The following is a 20974-nucleotide window of genomic DNA, read 5'->3' as shown; positions in this document are numbered from 1 at the left end:
AAAGCCCCATATGTGAAGTACCTCTATCCCAGCAGATGCTCAACAAGTGGAGCTGTGACGATGTAGCTACTGATAGTGCTCTGGAAGTACAGGCTGTTCCTCCATTCACACTAGCCTCTACTCCCTATCTTCTTCCTCCTCCGTCTGGCCTACCATTGAGAATTAATGTAGCTTTTATACTTTTATGCTGCTTGTAATCATATCAAAGAACTATGTGCGTGACTTATTAAGGAACTAACTTCTATAAAAATAGAGTTTGGGATCATGCAGTAAATCTTTTTACACATAAATTGTGTGCAAGATAATGAGGTTGTTGTTGTTTTAGTTATTAAGAAAAACAGCAACATAGATCATGTCACTTCTCTGCTCAAAACCCTCCAATGGCTTCTCATTTCTCTCAAAATAAAAGCCTGATGAGATCCTACATGATGACCCCCTTCCCTGAATGCATTTGACCTCTTTTCCTATTATTCTCCCCCTTATTCACTTTGCCCCAGACATAGCTGCCTCCTTGTGATATCTATAAATCATTGCAGCTCCCACCTCCAGGCCTTTGTACTGTCTGTTCCCTCTGCTTGGCATGCTTTTCCTCTGGATATCTTCATGCACTCGCTCACCTCCTCAAGTGTTGAATATCGGTTTCCTTCTCAATAAGGCCTATCTTGACTATCCTATTTAAAATTGCAAATTTATCCCCACCCTGTCACAGCCCTCCTGATCCCGTTACCCTACTCTACTTTTTTTTTCCATAGCACTTAACATCTTCTAACATACTATATACTTTAATTATTTATTACATGTATTGTTTGTGTATTGTGTTCTCCTCCCACTAGAATATAAGCAGAGATTTTGTTTCCTGTTTCATTCACTAATACATCCCAAGTGCCTATAAGAGTGACGACACATAGTAGGTTCTCAGTAAGTAACAGATGAATGAATGATACATGGATAAAGGATAAAATCAATTCAGCTTTATAGAGAATTAGACAAATCTAAAATGTTTTATCCATTGGGGTTCTCCCACAGTCCTAAATTGACAGATTACTTAGCCATAGATAGTCTATCTCTTATCCTTCCTATATCCCTCCCAGTGACCTCAAAGCTTTGGAGAAATGACAAGTGGTTCTTGCTTACAAAAGGGCCAGAAATCACTGTCTAGAATATTCTGAAATAAGGCCCTGCTGCATGGGCAAGGGGAAAACCAAGCTCCTGAAAATTGTTGTCATGGCTATCCCAGGTAATTTCAACTAAGATAGAAATATCAGTAAGATTGCTGGTGAGGTTTGGGGGCCATCTGGATAAACATCAGACAGGAGGCAGGCATTCACCCAGTGGACAGGGGTTGACTCTTGGGTTTTGTTCTTCTCAAGAGGAGGTGAAGAGATGAAAAAGAACGACAGTGGGCTCCACCATTAGAAGCCCTGTGGGGTTGTGCAGTATGGTAATCTGCACAGCCTGCTTGGTGGAATTGGCAAAAACTATCTATTATATTGCTCCACTTTGTTACACTTTTCACTAAAAAAAGAGTAGAAGTATTGATTCTTATGGGAAATGTAAAGCTTAGGAGTCAAGTTGTGTACAAGGATCCAAATTAGCTTTCTTTGTCTTATTGAAGTAGGGAATATGAACAGAAACAGACAAGGAATAATGGATGATTTCAGATTTGTTGACATTGGTGGGCCAAATTAGAGAGTTATATACATTGCATTATCTAATGAAATCTGTGAAACTGGAAAACTTGCCTCAGAGAATGGATTAGAAATCAAAACCATGACTTCTAGAATCTTTCCCACATTGGAACAGAAAAACCAACGAGGTGCTAACGCTAAGAAATTGCTGGGTCATTTTTAAAAATAGCTAGATTAAGATAGATAGGTATATCAAACACTGATTAATTGGGCCATAACAGTAATTAGCCTTTTAGTTCAGGTGGCCTGTCTTTCCAGCATAGTCCTGGAAACAGACTATTTTTGTGCTAATGAGATATGTATTTTTTAAGCAACGAGAAAATACCTCCCCTAATGGAATTTTGTTTGATTTCTTCTTTTTCTGTCCATCTGTCTGTCCTTGTGTGTGCCTCTTTCTTCGCTCTGTGGGACGACAGAACCATCTGCCGCAGAATCCCAGGGGAAATGCAGCATCTCCGAGGATGAGCTGATCACTGCCATTAAGGAAGCAAAGGGGTTGTCCTTCGAAACAACGGAGAGTCCACGGCCAGCGGGCCAGGTGGCCGACAGGCCGGAGGCCAAGGCCAGGTCCGGGCTGCCCACCATCCCTAGCCCCCTGGACCACGAGGCCAGCAGCGCGGAGTCGGGGGACTCGGAGATCGAGTTGGTGTCCGAGGACCCGCTGGCCGCCGAGGACGCTCTGCCCTCGGGCTACGTGACCTTTGGTCATGTGGGCGGCCCGCCGCCGTCGCCGGCCTCTCCGTCCATCCAGTACAGCATCCTGAGGGAGGAGCGCGAGGCTGAGCTGGACAGCGAGCTCATCATCGAGTCGTGTGATGCCTCCTCCGCCTCGGAGGAGAGTCCCAAACGGGAGCAGGACTCGCCGCCGATGAAGCCGGGCGCCCTGGACGCCATCCGGGAGGAGCCGGGCGCCCGGGCCGAGGAGCGCGCCCACAGCCGGCGCGGCCTGGCGGAGCAGGGGCCCTTCCTCAAATTCCCTTCGGCCGTCCCCCAAGTCTGCTCCGAGCTGCCCTCTGGAGACGGAGCCCCTGCGCCCGAGGGGCCCGCAGTGCCGCGGACACCTGTGGAAGCAGCGAGTTACGACCAAAGCTCCCAGGCCACAAAGGGCCCTGGGCCTCGGGGTCCAGGCGTCGCGCCCCCTCTGCTGTTTCTCAATAAGCAACAAGGTAAAGTGACAGCTTTCTTGATTAAAGTAGGTTGTCTGCTTACTGTTCTCCCCTGGGTGCTCTGAGATATTGAGCAGAGGGAGGTGGTTCTGCCTTAGCCCAGTAGTCACGTCCTAGCTGGTCAAACAATCGACCGGAGAACAATTCCGAGGGGGGTGGGGAGGAGATGAGAGGATTCAGATTCGCAGCTGGGGCTTCCATGGAAGAAACACGTGCTCCGAGCTGCGCTGGGCTGGCTGAACCAGAGCATCTCCAATAATGAGCGGTTTTGTGTACATTCCAAGATCTCCTGAATGGAGTGAATGTGTCCCTCCTTTCGTTCCAGGGCTGGGTTTCCTCTCTTGGGAAGGGATGGGGTTTTGTTATTGTCCAGTCTCATTTCCAATTTCCCACCCTCTCAGTGATGGGGTGTGGCTACAGTCCCTCTAGGTGCTGGAACCCACCATTAGCACTTCCACTTGGCCAAACTTGTTTCTTAAATGGGCCAAGAGCATCTCAGCGCCATCCTTTCTCTTACCAAAAAACAAACAACACAACAACAACAACGATGACAAAACCAGCAAGGAATTTGGGCCTTGATAAGGTTTTTGTGTCCCAGCTAGCCAGGAAAGACAGTGACTGAAGTTAGTCCCAGGATTTCTCCTGTGCCTGAGCAAGGCCTAAGGTGACTAATTAATTTTAAAGTCACTTTTAACTTAGAATGATTTTAATCTGGCCATTATATTTTTCCTATGAGAAATCTTGAGTTGAATGAAGTCTTCAAATGCAGAAAAAATGGAAGTCATTATTTTGTCTTCCAGACACTCTTCCCCCCAAGTCATCCCCCACACCAGATTGCAGTTGTATAATGGAATTCAGGAAAGGAATGAAAGAGTCAGGTGAATAAATTAGGCCCTGCACAGTCTAGTTAATGGGCTACACTGAAGATAGACAGTCTCTCCCCAGATGCTGGGTAGAAGAACATCCAGGTGGAACTTGAAAACAAACCCTAAAAGCACAACTCTGTTCAAGGTCCCCTCTCACCCATCTCCTCTGCTTTCTGTTTTTTTAGAAGTATTTTGCCTTTTGGGGATAAATGATTCTGAGAGTACACCCTCCATCCTGTTTATATGCTAACTTCAATGATGTTAGTAGCAATTAAAGTGCCTCGTATAAAAATAGAGGACAAAAACTTTCTCATTATAGATTGGAAGCTGGCTTCTAAATTCTTTAAAATTAGCACATTGGAAAGGGGGAAACTGGAGGAATGTAATAAAAAGATAACCCTGCTGCATGGTTGCCGGAGGCCTAGACATGTGGCATCATGTTGGGGCTGATATAATTGACTCCTGATTTCCCAAATAACTTATACCTGAGAGTTTAAAGTGTATTTAGTGTGTGCAATAGGGAGGCTATTCTATGACAAACTTAACAGTAGGAATGTGTATTTGTTGGGTGAATATTAGAACTAATTTGGATTCTTTGCTACCACTCTGACTGTGGTGGGAAGGGGCCCTGCAGCTTTCAGGGAGCTTTGGGAAACAGCATTAGCCTGAACAACCTGCAGTTCCCTGTGGTCCTGAAGCAGGAGAGCTTGAGTCATTCGGAGTATATAGTTTCATATCACCGTACTGTAACACGCATGTGTTTCCATTTTATCCCCTAACTAGTGTCCCCATAGTGAAATAGTCACCATGTGCACAGTGCTGCTCAAATATATTTATCCTCAAAAGTAAGTAAATCTGAAGGCTAATAAAGAGAAAATGGTATTGTGTAGGCCTATTTCCCTCGTTAGTATACTTGAGAGACAAGTATGACAGCTGGAACTGACCGAGTGACCAGACATCCGATGAAGAGCTAAGGTGATGGAATACTACAGCTGTCAATGCAAAGGCTTCAGAGAGTATTTTATGGCTGATTCTGGTGTCATTCTAATCTCTGTGCAAGTTGCCTCATATGGCTTGGACCCTCTGCTGCCAAGTTAGACGTTCGAAAGGAGAAAGTGGCAGTCTTTTCAAACAATTAAGGCATGGCAGGGTGAATAGCCTCTGCTCTCCTCTGCACTGAGGGATCCTTTGAAATCCAGTCTCCCACTGAAACTCAGCACTCAGCCTCATTATCTATGAAGAGTCTAAAAGGCCCTGGGGCAGCCAAGCACTGAAGGTTCTGGGCAGATGACTCAGTGCTGCCAGCAGGTTATTGGAGCCCTGAGTTCTTCTGGTCTCCCTGCTCCATCTCAGCATGTGGGAGGATCAGTGCTGACCAGCCAGCGCCAGGCTATTCTTAATCACTGTCAGTGGACAGTAGGATTGTGCTCAAGTCAAGTGTGACTCCCCTCAGCAGTGAGGTCAGGTCAGCTTCTGTGGTTTCCTGAAGCCTCCGGCAGTATAAATGCATTCAGGTTCATGCATTCACAAGTATGCTCATCTCCTTGGCTTTGGAGTTATTCTGCTGATGCTGGGCCAAGTTTTAGAAAGGTCCAGAAATATTTAGAATAAGGTTTGGCAAATATCTGACGGCATCATAGCACATACTGTCAAGGAACATCAGGCTTTACTGGTGTGCACATGCCCTAACAAGGTCTATTTTTGGACCTTTCTTACCTTTTGGAGACCTCTGCTGCTGTTTCACTGAAGACAAGATGTGGTTCATCATATTCCAGTTTCCATTCTCTGTGCACCCCCTGAGCTCCTGCTACCCTGTCATTCTGCTTCCTCATAGCCTCTAGGATGGCCTCTCATGAACATGATAGGATAGATAAGTTTTCATTGTTGCAAGGTTAACCCTGTTAGGAACATCTAAGTGAAAGCCAATTAAGAATTCTAAATAAAACACTAATACCCAGTGTGACTCATCAGGATGGGTGTGTGGTATATCCAGACCTATTTTATCGCAGAATCTTTTATTAGAGTGTGCTGTAGAGTTCATCTTCTAGGGCGTATTCTTTGGGAAATAGTGGTTTCTGGGTACTCACCTCCATTCCCTGCATTCTGATTACTTTTCCTTGCAATTCAAAAGCATAGTGTCAGACCAGCCATGTGGATATCATATGGGAGCCTGTTAGAAATGTCAGGGTCCTTCCCCGACCTACCTACTGAATTGGAATCTGCATTTTACCAAGGTCCCCTAGTGATTGCTATTCACATTGAAGCTTGAGAAGCAATGTTTTAGACCATGGCAGTCAGCTTTCACATTCCAGCCTGAAACTGTTCTGATGAAGGTCACCAATGACAACCTTCTTACCCCCCAAAAGACCTCTTTTCGGTCTCATCTTTCTTGTTCTCCCTGGTACTTTAATGTCATACTGCTGAACAGTCCTTAAAACAGTGAGAAAATAATGTATGTTCAAAATAATAATTTAAATTGTAAGAAATGGTGCAAAATAAAAAGTTAAAGTTCCCCTACTCCAACCTCACATTCCTAAGTCTCAGAGATAACCACAGGCTTCTGTTTTGTTGTTGTTGTTCTTGTTCCTTTCAGAAATTTTCTTTATGTATCACAATTTTTTATTGCACAAGTGACATCATGTTGGACAGACTTTTGCAACTTATTTCTTTTAGCAGTAAAATCAAGGATAATACCGGCTCACATGGAGACTCTTCTCTTCTTCTCAAAACTTTCCCCCCTTATCTCCGTGATGTTTCTCCTTCCTGGTTATCCCCTCAGTCTCTGACCTCTTTCCCAATCTCTTTTGCTACCTTCCTTCCAATTCCTCTGTCTGGCCCCGAGTTCTTTCCCTGTCTTCCTTTGTCCCTCGTTTCCTTGCTCTCATCCACACAGGTTTTCAGCCACTGCCTCATGTGTAGCACCTCCCAGATCTCTGGCTTTTACACGGCTGTAACACAGATAACATAAATTTCACCCAAGGTTATGCCAGCCCCACCCAAGCAAGACCTTACCCATTCATTCATTCATCCTTCCTTTGATTCAACCAATATGGCGTACTGCCTGCCTGACACTAGCAATATACTAATGACCAAAGCAGACATGAATCCACCCCTAGCAGGGCTTACATTTGGGTGGGTGGGGGGCTGACATTAAATAGGAAATCAACAGAGTGACGTGTTCTCTTGAGCGAGTACCTGGTGATAGTGGAACTTAGATCAGAAGGTCAGAGAAGGAGGAAGCTGAGGAATCAGCTGTGGCAAGAGATAATTTTTAAAAGTTCTGGACAATAGAAAATGCAAAAGCCACAGGCAAGAAAGTTCTGGGAGCATTCTAGAAACTAAAAAAAAAAGTCTTTATAGTTAGAGTATGGTAGGCAAAGGGAAAAATGGGGTTGGAAGGTTGGCAGTGCCCTTTCATGCCCAGACCATGGTGCAGAATTTGGTCTTTATCCTACTCATCATAAGATGCCATTATAGTAGTTAAGGCATGAGATGGCAGTGTCTGGGAGAGGGAGGTAGCAATGAAGATGGAGAGGAATGGATGGGTTTAAAGTATATTTTGGAGATTGACTTAATAGGATTTACTGATACATTGGATTGGTGGTGGGGGTGACTTTATTCCCAACATCTCTCAAATTATATTTCAGTTTTTGTCACCAGAATCATTATAAATAGATGCAAAAATACTTACAATAGGAAAAATACCCCAAACTTAGCTGCTGTTTCTTTAGTCATTGAGCCCAATTTTTTATGTCTGCTATTGGAAAATCATCCATTTGGGTTATGCTGGCACTGAAGTATTCTCTCACAGGTTGAGCTGTATATCTAGTATATTTTCATGGCCAAACATCTGGGGGTATAATGGTCATTAATGTGTTTTGGTGACAGTGATATTTGAGTGGCTGAGACTGGAGCTTGGATGAGGGTCAAATATGGTACTTGTGGAGGTTAAATAAGACATATAGTGAGGTAGGCAGGGATGGTGGACAGCAAGTTGGTTTTTTAAAAAGAATTAAGTGTCAGTTTGGCTAGGGCCAGGAACTCACAAAAGCTTCAGGAGTCTAAGGTGCAGTTCCAAATATGGATCAAAATTACACTAACAGACAAAAGAAAGACAGTAGCCTGCCAGAGAGCAGAGGTTAAAGTCAGAGAAAAGGCAGTTTAAGGCAAGCACTCAAACTAGGGTCTGAAGTGAGGACAAGCATACCACTGGGTCTAGTTAACTTCAGCTCAAGCCTACAGTTGACCATTGTCTTTATCTGTGATTACTCAGTGCTTCCTGAGTTAACCCTATCTCTGTAATGGTCCTTCTGGGTTTTAAATGACCTAGGCCTGAGAAAGTGGTCCTCTTCTGCCAGGTAAAGCATTGATCCAGGAATCTTCTCTCTTCTTGTGGAAACTAGGGGCATGTGACAGGGAGAATGAATTGGGGGTCAGTGGAACCATTTGTTTTTCTAGACAGTGTTTCTCAAAGTGTGGTTGGTGAACTATTTATATCATAAGCCATTTGTTAAAATACAGATTCCTAGGCTCACCCCAGGATCTCCTAGGAAGGGGCTAAGGAATCTGCTTCATTAAGTGGCTCCCCAGTGAATCCTCGGCACACCAGAATTTGAGAATTATTGTTCTAGGTACTGTGTTGAGGCTGATCTCTCAAAGCCCTCAGAGTTATCTTTGGCAGGTTTTTCCTCTAGTGTCCCATCTTTTTCCAGGGCCTGAGCCAGAATTCTGCAAGGTGGGTTTTCTGATTGAGTTTAAATGTTAGTTAAAATGGCTTATGTGTGGGGTTTAGAATGAAATTTATACTGTTAACTCTGAGACTTCCACCTCCTCGTAGGAGAAGTAGAGGGAAGGTAACGTGAGCATACCCTGGCCTTACCAGCTCACTCTGGAGGGCGCTCCTACTATCTCCCCACCCCACAAAGCCTCCGGAACAGAGAACTTAATAGGGCTGGCAAGGACGCACATCGATAACCATTCATGTTCCCAGTAGTTTGGGGCCTCCTGGGTTAGAGGAGTCCTCCAGGTTGCCTCTGTCCATAGCTTGGAGAATCATGGGAGAGGGAGAAGTCCTGAGGGTGGGGTTGAGCTCTACACTTCCAGTCACAAATGGGGAATAGCAAGCTTAATCTTCTTACACAAGATCAAAAATTTCACTACCACTAATAAATAATTCAGTTCAAAGCTGCATATTCTGGTAAATAACAGAATTCTGGTTTAACTCTTCCCTTCTGGCTGGACCTCATTTTCTTACAACTCTTGGCTGAACACTGAAATCTTGGGGGATTTACCTACACACAGAGCACTTGCAAAAGCAGAATATGTTTTCCAAAACTATTTTTTTTTTTTTTACTTCCAAACTCACTTTTGTTTATCTCCCCTAGCAACTCTAGGAGATTTGATGCTATGTCTAAAAGCACAGAGGAAATCAAGTAAAGCAGAAGAATGGCTTTCATATTGATTTTCCCCTCTCACTGTTAATGTCTGTTGCCATCCAGTGGTTGTGATGAAAATATCCAACCTCTACTTTTTAACCTCATCTCAAACCACCAGGATTTGAAACTTACAGATCTCCTGGGTTATGTCCCGTAAGTCCCATAGTTGCATAATTTTATGTTTTGCCTCTCCTTCTCTATATCTTTCTCCTTTGTACTCTCCTTTGCTGATGCTAATTGGTCTTACTGTTAGAAATACTGGTGAGGTAATTCGGAGCAAATTAGAAAATGACAATCTTGTCCTCAAGATGTTCTATTGCTACTTAGCTAAATATTGTCATATCTTTGAATGATTTTACAGTGTCCACATGGCTGGACCATTTATATGGTGATTGATGATTTAAATTATCATCCATATTTTTCTTGGAATAAGCAAAAGGACAGAGGTCCAAATAACCTGTTAGTTTTTACCAGAGTTAATTTTAAGCTAGGCCATTTGGCCTGTGCCAAAAAATATAGTATATAGGATTCATGAGCCAAAGTTTCATACTAACTGGAGTTTTTGGATCAACATCCTCCTTTTAAATTGAACTCAGGGTTTGAGGTACAGTCAGTTGTTCTAGGTGATATTGCAGGGATAGAAGAACCAGGATTTGAGATAAGATCTCCTGACTCTCATCCAGTGCCCTTTTCCAACTAAATTGCTTTCCTGATAGACTTCTTTGTAAGCAAACCTAAATGCTTTTCTGTGTGGAGTTGCTTTAGAATTTGGCGATTTAAGATTTCATATCTTAAACATATATTGCTGTAAATAGTTTTATAATGGTGCAATAAGCGCAGCTAGTTTAAGTGAAAGTATGGTCAATCAGGTGGAAATGCAGTCCAGTCACCTGGAGAGGATTTAATTTTTTTTACATTTTAGGTTAGCCAAGTGATGGTTGAATCATTTTACACAGAGTCATAATTTTCTCAGATGTTAGACATAAATAAAATCATAAATAACTTGGTTCTAGATACTTTTGATATAAGTAAAATGGCCTCATTGCCAATTTGTCCCTTTTATTTTCTCTATCTTCCCTTTGTTGGGGTCCACATTTTAAAGCCCCTTTCTTATTCCTCTGAAAACAGAATCTTGAAATTTTGGGTAGATTTTATATAATCCACAAATCTATGCTCTAATTACAAAGCCAAAGATCTTGACTTTGACTTTGATTTCTAAAGCACCTGGTTCCTGTTGACCACATCTTTCCCTCAGATCCTGTTAGTATGGCTAAAAACACCAGAGACCATGCTGATGGGGAAATTCCTAGGGACTGATGGCAAAGTCCTCTTTGAAGGAGACACCTTTCAGATTTCAGCCTTACTGTTCATCTGTCAAATCCGAACTGATTTGCCTCTAAGATGACACATAAGATCATTCACTTGAACTGTAAGTTTTCTCTCTCCCATTGTATATTATATTTGTTCTTGTGATTTATATAATGCCCATTTTGTAACAGGTAAAGATGGGTCACTTTCCACCAAATTGATACTTCCTCTTCCATAGTGTAGAGTCATTGCTGGGTGTGACTGCTCAGTCAGAGACTGCATTTTCTAGCCCCCCTTGCATGTAGATGAAGCTAAACCCTGATTGTTATCAATGGAATGTAAGTGGAAGTGATGTGAGTTACATCTGGGACAAGGTGGTTAAGATGCAGTTGTGCCTTTTCTTCCTTCTAGGCTGTAAGGGATGACAAAAGGGAAGGAACCTGGGCCCCTGAATGCCTGCTTGGAGGAAAGCTGCCTGCTAATGAACACTCACATTGATCTATTAAGTTAGCCCCAAAAACAAATTTCTCCCATGTTAAGCCACCGAAATTTTGGGGTTATTTGTTACCATAGCCAGCCTCATCCTAATATGATAAGTCATGATGTAAGGGTGAGGTTGAGAAAGAAGACCTACAGTTAGAATGTATGTTGGACCATATGTCCCATAGTTGCACAGTTTTATGTTTTGCCTCTCCTTCTCTATATCTTTCTCCTTTGCTGATGCTAATTGGTCCTACTGTTAGAAATACTGGTAAGGTGATTCTGAGCAAATTAGAAAATGACAGTCTTGTCCTCAAGATGTTCTATTGCTATTTACCTAAATATTGTCATAAAAACTGAACAAATCTTTAATAACCACAAGGTGAGTAGTTGATGCCTTCTGGAGTTCTGCAAAGTAAGAAACAGCCCTGGTGGTGATAATCAGGTCCACCAGAACAGAAGCACAAGAAGTTTCTGTGACATAGACCACTGGGAGAACTGGAGAAGTCCCATTGATTGGGCTAACCCCAGGCGAAATTGGGAAATAAGTACAGTATCTTGGGGTCCTCTGCCTCCCACAACTGGTGTATTCCTGTCCCTCAGCTGCTCAAGATCCCCACTTTGGAGCCCAGTGCTCCTGAGCTCCCCCTGCTTCCCTTTCAAAAATGCATTTCCTGTATCCTGTTTCGTTGGGGTTCTTCATGCTCTCCATTTCTTAGAGTGCGCTATAGAGGTTTAGTTTAACAAAGCAATTCTTTTTCATGTGTTAGCGAGCTAGTGTGTGATCCCTTCTATGTAACAGAAGATCTCCAGAAGGCTCTGAAGGAATGAGCCACCCTAGGTTAGAGCTGGTCCACTCTAGGGAGTAGTTTCCTTAGTCCAAGACTCCGTTCTCAGTAGTAAGTGTACTGAAACACAAATGTATCTGAATCTGGTATAAACCAGAATGCCTCTTTACAATTTACCTGGAGATGTATCAGGAGAACTCCACCCCAGTGTGGAGATGAGCTCATTGTTGCCTGAACATAGAATTGGGGCAAGAAGAGTAGATTGTTTCATTGGAAATTTCCACCACACTTTGGCGGCATGTGAACTGTTCTGTTCTCTAAGGACTTGGGTCCTCAACTAGAATCAGAGCAGCTACTCCCTGAGCCTATGCCTAAGGTGCTTCCCCTCTCGTGGCCCCTTGTCTAGAGTAACTTTCTCCAAACTCTGTATTGTTTTGACTGCATATCCCCCTCTTCACTGGGACAAGGAATCATGAGCCAGCTGGGTTTGGATCCTAGTTCTACCATTTATTACTAGCTGTGTGATTTTGGGCAGTTACCCTGTCTGCTCTTCAATTTTTTCATTTGTTCAAAGGGGAGAACAGTACCTGTATCACAGGATTCTTGTGATGATTAATTTAGATGATTTAAGTAATTATCCTCTCATTTTATTACTATTTAAATATTTATGTTAATAATAATTTTACAGTGAGATGGAGCTTTGGAAGAATCTAGTCCAGTTACTCATTTAGTACAAGAATTCTTTCATAATATTTCAGTCATCTTACGGGTTGTCTTCATATGCTACAGTTTGATTGGCTGCTTTCCAAAGATTTATACAAAGTTGACTTGATCTCACTAATTTGCTCTTTCCCAAGCATATTGTTGGACAGGTTGCCTCTGGGGAGGTTTCTTAAAGCCAACGGACCCAATTTATCATCTTCTGTGAGTAGTTTTTTTTCTCAAAATATATATGCTTAGGCCCTACTCTAAATATCCCAGAGTATACTCTTTGGGTATAACGTCATCTGTAGATTAGTACTTTTAGCATCCCTTGGGGGTGATTTAAAATGTCTGTCCGGGGTTTACAGCCACTGAGTTAACCCCATCCATGGTGTATGGGCTCCCATTTGTCCTCTCCCCCCAGGCTCTAGCATTTCATACTTTTTTGACTTAGTTTGAATTACTCAGGCCATACTGCAGTGAGAAACCCCCAAATCTCAATGGCTTAGCTCAACAAATGTTTATTTCTAGCTCACACAAAATCAGATGCTAGTTGATGGGGGGCTCTTTTTCATCCAATTACAAGGGATCCAAGCTCCCTCCCTCCTTTGCCACCGAATATCAACATATGGCTTCCCAGGTTGCCACGCCAGGGGAAGAGAGAGCTGGAGGGGCACGTTAGCTCTTCAAAGCCTCCTCCTGGAAATGACACATGTCACTTTTGCTTATGGTCCATTGGCCAGAATGAGTAACATGACTCTCCCCTGATGCATGGGGCATAGGAGAAATTTGATGAGCATCAAGTCTTTATCACAGACCTCTTGCAAAATTATCTCTTACTGTAGATCTTCATAGCACTTATCATTACCCAGTGTATTAAATATGCATTTTTATTTGTTTATAGCTTGTCTTTACCACTTAGACTTTAAGCTCTTTGAGATCACACACTTGCTTTCAGTGCTGTGTCTCCAGTGCCTACAATGGTGCCTGGTAAGTTTGTAGAGACTCAATAAACATTTGGTGACTAAATGAATGGTGACTCCAGACACACAGATGAAGCCACAGAAGTATATTATGGGATTTTATTGTATGTCAGTGTGTTTTATAGATTGTGCTCTTTTCCAAGAGCTCATTTAAACGTTATTGAATCCAGTGAAAGATTAAAGAATAATAGGCGAGTTAGGAAGAGAACATTGTGTGTGTATTCCCTACTGTTACTCACGAAGAGCATCGTCCTCTTGGCTGTGCTCTTCTAGAGTGATCATCAGCCCAGGAAAGGGCATATAGCGTCAGCAGAGAAAGATGCTTTCTGAGGTTCAGCTGACAAAGCCAATAATAGATGTGAGTTGACAAAGCAGAAGGTGACATCACTGTAGGCCAGTGTTCAGCTTTTCTTTGCTGAGCCTATGGAATGTGTACAAGACCAGTCTATTGAAACTTTATAACCCCTATAAAATGGGGACACTTTCTGCAGTAAATGCTTCTTGTTTTGAATACAGCAGAACCCAATTAAAAACAAGGTTTGTTATTAAGGTTGTATTACATAGTGATTAAGGCGTGAGCTCTGAAATCAGACAGATTTGGGTTTGAACCCTCGTCTACCACTTGCCGGCCTAAAATTTCCCAGGCTTCATCTGCAAAATATGGCTAGTAATTCCTACTCCCTTGAATTGTAATGAAATTTAAATTGAATACATTGAATACTGTTTTTAAGGAGCTTAGGTTAGTAGAAGACCTGGCACATTGTAAATGGCAGCAATTATTATCACATTCCATGACTGGATCTTGTTTTCTGTACTAGATAAGGCTATACACGCAGGCTACTGTCAGTAATGGTGGTTACCAAGGATATAGGAGAATGTGAGGCAGCAGGGATGGGCTTTCCTTGGTGGATCAGCCCCTTGGCCTTCCAAGGCGGGCTGTATGGCAGGCCTACAGATCACAGCCACAGCAGCCTGGTCATGCACCTGAGCTCCATCGGCAGCTTGCCCTCCTTCTGTGCACTGAGGACTCCTGTTCTCCAAAATGGGGAGGATGTGAGTGGGCTGCTTCATCACCATCAGATGCTCTCCTGTCACACCTCACCTCATCAATACTTAGGTCAAGCCCCCAGCTCTGGTTTCATCAGATTTCTCTCAACGCAGAATGACCAGTGCAGTAGCAGCTTAAGCAGAAATAACCATCAGGGCTACTTTCCTTTAACAGGGACTGAATTCATGGCAAACTTGTAATGTTGCAGATGCCTCTTCCTCATTTCCCAAAGCATGACTCTATGCAAAAAAGAAGATTCACCCCTCTGATTTATTTTTATGGAAAACTACCTTCTGAACAATCAGATTCTTTAGGACTATTTGAAATAACGTTTGGGGGCAAGGTTTAACCACATTCTTACAATGATAAACATGGAATTACCCCTTTAGAGTAGATAGACAAATCCTTGAGGGTTTATTTGTTTCTTATATGAAATGCTTCAGATGACTGCTGTTTCTCTCAAAAAGCTCTTCCATTTTTGTTACATGCTTTCAGTTATCCGAAGTGGGAAGGAATCTTCGGCATGCTTCCAATTCAGGGCAGTCTCTTGTCTGCCTGGTCTCCTGCGGGTGGGCAGACTGGCAGCAGGCAGGGAGCAGGATTTATGCAGTATTTCTGTCTCCATCTAGGGAGGTTTCTTGCAACATCCTGCTTATTTGGTGCATTTTGCTTCATCTTCTTTGTCCACCATTTTCATGCTTTCAAAAATAATTGCTCATCGGCTCACTCCAAAAATCCACACAAGGTATTTCACAAGCACTGACAAAGACTTGTCATCCTTAAAATAGTATATATTTTAATCATCCTTTAAGGAAGGCAAGATTAGGGTTGACCCTGCAAATATTTAACTGTTACCTGTGATTTGAATGAGTACTCATGCTTCTATTTTTTTCAAAATATTTAAAATAGATTATTATAGAACGTTTCACACATACATTGGAGGGAATAGTATAATGAACTTCCAAATATAGATCTACAAAACTTAACAGTCATTACCATTTTTTCACATTTGTTTCATCTAATTTGGGGGGAGAACTTGAAAATTAAGTCATAGCCATCAATATATTTCCTCTCCTAAATGCTTCATTGTACATCTCTAAAAATAGGAACATCTCTTATGTAACCACAGGACCACTGTTACATCTAATGCCCAGTTCATATTCAAATTTCTTTTTTTTTTTTTTTTTTTTTTTTTTAAATTTTTATTTATTTATGGCTGTGTTGGGCCCTCGTTTCTGTGCGAGGGCTTTCTCTAGTTGTGGCAAGTGGGGGCCACTCTTCATCGCGGTGCGCGGGCCTCTCATTATCGCGGCCTCTCCTGTTGCGGAGCACAGGCTCCAGACGCGCAGGCTCAGTAATTGTGGCTCATGGGCCTAGCCGCTCCACGGCATGTGGGACCCTCCCAGAGCAGGGCTCGAACCCGTGTCCCCTGCACTGGCAAGCAGACTCTCAACCACTGCGCCACCAGGTAAGCCCTCAAATTTCTTTAAGAATCCTCTAAATTTTTTCGGTTGGTCACTTTTAATTAGCCAACGAGCAAATATCTCTCTTCTATTTTTCAACTATATTAACTATATTATAGTAATAAGAACATGGAACAGTGGAAAGTTCCCTTGGTTTGTGTATTATATGATGATCAGATGTGTTTCCTTTTTTCCCAATATTTTATTATGAAAATCTTCAAGCATACAGAATAGTTGAAAGAATTCTTCACTGCACACCTGTTTACATGGTTCTATTTTAAATTATTTCCCTTCCTTTTTTGGGGTGACTGGGACTTGATAGTTTTTATACCTCAGGCTCAGTGAGAAAGTGAGTATTTTATGGCTTCTTTTTAGGTGGAAGCCTTAAATAATATTTGCAAAGCAGATGGATAAGATACTGATTACTTTGCATGGTTTATAAATCTTGAAAGTGTCTTCTCCAACTGGGTAGCCCATGCCAGCCTATAAATACTATTAAGCCTGACTTTCAGTTATCAGTATGTCTCTGGGGCATCCCCAGAGAGCCAGGTGCTGCACTGTTGACAGCGATATCACCATTGTGGGTTAAGCGAGAAAATGACAAGCCACCCCGTCTAATGATGAAGCAATTGGAACAGGCAGTGTGTTTACACCTTATGCAATGTCAGTTGTATTTCAACATTATCCAAAATATCATGCAAAGGTACTTAGAAAAGAGAAAAACAAATCTGGTTTTTAAAATGTCTGTCTGAGGGTTGCTGCTGTTGCTATGGAGATCAGAGAAGCAGATTTTCACGGCTTTACCACACGGAGCTTGTTTTTGAACAGATTCATGAGACTGAGCTTTTTTTTCTCCTATTCTAGGTGGTTTTGGTAGACATAACCTTGCCTGAATAATATTAACATATCGCTTGTGTGAAAGCACATTAGATGCTAATGCTTGGAGTTGTTTTTAGCAGAATGGTTTAACAATACCAGATTCATTTTTCATATGCATGTTTTTAAATAGACTGACTCCCCTAATCAGCGTTAACAGAGAGCTCAGCTTGGAGCATAAGGAAATGTTAGTTTAATATTTTAGTGCCATCTGCTGTAAGTTTCATGGCATTCTACCCCATCTGGTTTATTTGCAACTATTCCTCCCCCTTTTTTTTAGTCTTAATAGAATTCAGCAAATCTCTTTCCAAATCTTTTATAATGATTGGCCCTGTTTCTTCCTACTGATCACTGGCTGAGGCTTTTGTCAGAGGAATATGTTCCCTTGGCTCTAGCTATTCATTTCCTGAAGACTTCATTTCCGCTTAGTGTGATGTGTGCGTGTGTGTGTGCATGTGTGTGTGACAATCAAGCAGTTAACACATTCCTAGACCTCTTTGCTTTATCTCAAATGACAGCCTGACTCTTGGTGAGGGAACATTTGTAAATTCAGAAACATCACTAAATAAATAATTATTGAAAGCCTGTTAATATGCCAGGCTCTTTCCTAGGCACAGTGGGGGTCGGGGGGAGAGTGGAGAACAAAGCAGATGCCCTGCTCTCATGGAGTTCAGTTAGTAGAGGAGTCTAACAATATACAAGGAAACACATACTACAGTATCACGCAGTGGTCAGTGCTGTGAATTAAAAAAATAAGGCAGGCTAAGGGGAACTATTTTAAATAAGATGGTCAAAGATAGATGATAGAATTAAAATATTGCAGTGAACACCTCTAACATTAAGGTCACTAACAAGGACAACAAATGTGCCCTCCAACCCTGTGCCTTGAGGCTCTTGTTAAAGATAGAGTCATCTTGTTAGTTAATCAGTTATCTTTCAACTGAAGCAGAAACATTATACAAATGAAAAATCTGTCCTTTGAGAGTTGTCAGACGGTTTCTGCTATTGCTGTGGAACTGGGTGGACCTTGGATTTGATTTAGGTGAGCAGTTCTGTAATTCAGCACGTGATTAGAGCTCCTATATGTGTCCAGTTCTTTGCTAGGTTCCATGGGGACACCAGAGGATTTTAAGTCAGAGCCTGCTCTCCAGAAGTTGCTTTTAAGTGACTACTCCACCAGCCTTCAACCCATCCAGGGGATAGAATAAATACAAATGGAAATTTAAATAATAACAACAGGTACCATTATGATTAACGCTCACTACAAACGCTGTCAATCTTAAATGCAATCATATTGGGTGTCAGAGGAGGGAAAAGTGTTAAGATGCCCAGTGCATTTCTCTTTACCTACCCTCTTTAAAGATCAGTTTGAGCTGAACATTGAGCTTATGGAGATTACTAACATTCCTGTCATTAGAAACAAAGGATTTTCTGAATTGTGTAATTAGAACTATGAACAACCCATGTGGATTCCAGTGTGTTTGTGTGTGTGTGTTTGCTCACATGTGTTCACCCACTTACATGTGCAAGTGCTTATTCATTCATTCAAGAATCAAGTCTCTGGCACCTACTGCAGGTGCGTGATAGGGCTGTGTCTGAGGAAGCAAAGATAAGATATAGTCCTTGCCCACAAGGCATTTGTTAAGGACAGACATAAAAACAAATTAATGCAATAAAGTGTTGTAGGAGCAGTAAAAGCCATACCTTTCCTCGGTCTGCCTACTTAACTGATTTACATTGCAGTGATTAAGCCATTGTATGAGTATTCTGACCTTTCTGGCCTGATTTTCCCATAGCTTAACAAATCTGGGGCAGGGAGAAGTATTTGACGAATAATGATTCCTATCCCTTGAGGAGAAAGATTGAATTGTCCTGAAGTGATGACAATATTTGTTTTGTATTACTGTGAAATGAGCCACATAAATAGAATCATTGCTTTAATAGCTTGAGTACCATCATCAGATGCTGTGGTAATAGTACACCAGTGGGAGATAAGCAAATGGTAAAAATGTATGTTCTCCCTGTTTTCCTGTTTATACAATGTACTTGGAGTCAGTGGATAACTTTAGAGACTCATTAGCCCCCTGTATAAGTAGATATAAATGCTCACCTCAGTAGAGGCTGATCACAGCGTAGCTGCAAAGTGAGGTGGGTGGGTGCTGTATTCACTCCTAAGTATGCACAGCTCCTCTGCCCTGTGCCTGGGAGCTTGTGGTAGCTTGCATGGAAGCAAAAGTAAAACTGAGTTTGGGAATAGGGGGAGGCTGTTGAGTGTCTTACGTATCCTCTACTCTCTGGGTGCTTTTAATAAAGTTTTTCTAGGTATAAAGGAGGGATTTAGTCCATCATATTACCCTTACTGTATATAAAATTTCCATCCAGTTGAGTACCACTTTTCAAAGCCAGGAAAGTATTTGTTGGGCTAACTAAAAGCTATAAATGCTGCTTTTTGCTGAGTGTTTATATTGATGGTCCAGCTCTCTTGATTACCCACTTCTCCTCCCTTCCCCCAATCTAATATGCTCAGTTGATATCAAAATGATATTTTTATGGTCTCTGGTGCAGCCTTTGTGAGAGGTGGATTTTCCTCCTGATCATTGTTTCAGGGAAAATCAGTAGTAGTAGCAGCAACAGCAAGTCAAACTCCAGGACCAACACTGGCTCTTCTCAGATGCTTTCACTGTATTTCCATATCTTCTCTCCTCTCCTCTCTGTCACTAGCTGGCAGTTTGATTATTTCTACAATTTCCTTTACTTCTGTACTGTCCTTTACTTCTGTACTGTCTGCACAGGACAATGCTGAATTCAAAAAAGAAAAACCTGACCATCACTTCATTCTGTTGTAGGGACATCCTGTCAATGGAAACAAGGACTAGTGTGTAGATTCTACTGACTCTAGACCTTTGGAGTTCTAAAAGCTGACTCTTAGGTGCCAGAAGGTTTTCAAAGCTCTAACTATTTCTGTTTCTCCTTCTCCTGATGGCAGACCATATTGTACCCACTGCTCTTTCATTCCATCTTCTCAAAGGCATAAGAAGTAGTTTCCCCTTACTCCCATTGTTAAATATTGGATGGGATTCCTGAGCAATGTTGCATAATCCTCTCAGTTGATCTTTGAATCTCTCGCAGAGATTTGACTATTTGAGTGTTGTTCATAAAAAGATTAGAATTAATGAATTTTTATGATGGGACCATGATATGGTCTGAATATTTGTTTTTGCCTCCCAGAAACATTCACATGTTGAAATACTAATTCCCAAAGATTATGGTATTAGGAGGTGAGGCCTTTGAGAAGTGCTTAAGAAACCATTGCCTATCCAAAGTCACAAAGATTTACTCCTTTGTTTTCTTCTAAGGGTTTTGTAGTTTTGGCTCTTACATTTAGGTCTTTGATTCATTTTCAGTTAATTTTTTTATTTAGTGTGAGGTAGGAGTCCAACTTCATTCTTTTGTATGTGGATATCCAGTTGTTCTGGAATCATTTGTTAAAAAGACTGTTTTCCATGGAAGTATCTTGTTATCCTTGTCAAAAAAACAATTGACCATAAATGTGGGGGTTTTATTTCTAGATTATCAGTTCTATCCCATTGATCTACATTTCTAGCCTTATGCTAGTACCATACCGTTTTGATTAATGTAGCTCTGTAGTAAGTGAAATCTGGAAGTTTAAGTCCTCCAACCTTTTTCTTCTTTTTCAATATTGTTTTATCTCTTCTGGGTCCTTTGCATTCCATATAAATTTTAGAATCAACTGAAAAACAGAAACTGATAAAGATTGCTTGGACCTTGATAGGGATCCCTTGATAGGGATTGTGTAGTTTGGGGAACATTGCCATGTTAGCAGTATTAAGACTTCTAATTCATGAACATGGGCTATCTTTCAATTTAATTATTTAATTTCACCACTGTTTTGTAATTATCTTTGCATAAGTCTTGCACTTATGTTATTAAATTTATCCCTAATTACTTTATTCTTTTTGATTCTTATCATACCACCACTGGTTTTCTTTTCTTTTTTTTTTTTTAGGTTGTTGTATTCCCTTTATTTTTAAAATAACATTTACAAAATGTTGAGAAAATCACATGTTGGTTGTTAGATTTAAAATATTTAAAAGGTTTGACAAGATATACTGTTCATTTAAGAGCTTGAAAGGGCATTGAAGAATCAGTT

At 41.6% G+C, this 20974-nt stretch overlaps 1 protein-coding gene across 2 annotated transcripts in view; it reads left to right on the top strand.

The window, feature by feature from the left end:
* RTN1 (reticulon 1) overlaps positions 1-20974 on the top strand; it is a 248817-nt gene that overhangs the window by 119505 nt on the left and 108338 nt on the right. For both annotated transcript variants that reach the window (XM_036843607.1, XM_036843608.1), the window contains exon 3: positions 2105-2854. In XM_036843607.1, coding sequence (XP_036699502.1) covers positions 2105-2854 — 750 coding nt within the window. The remainder of the gene's footprint in view (positions 1-2104; positions 2855-20974) is intronic.

Source organism: Balaenoptera musculus, chromosome 2 (assembly GCF_009873245.2).
Source record: "Balaenoptera musculus isolate JJ_BM4_2016_0621 chromosome 2, mBalMus1.pri.v3, whole genome shotgun sequence".
NCBI lineage: Eukaryota > Metazoa > Chordata > Mammalia > Artiodactyla > Balaenopteridae > Balaenoptera > Balaenoptera musculus.
The sequence above is the reverse complement of the archived record's forward strand: the minus strand, read 5'-3'. Positions and strand labels throughout refer to the sequence as shown.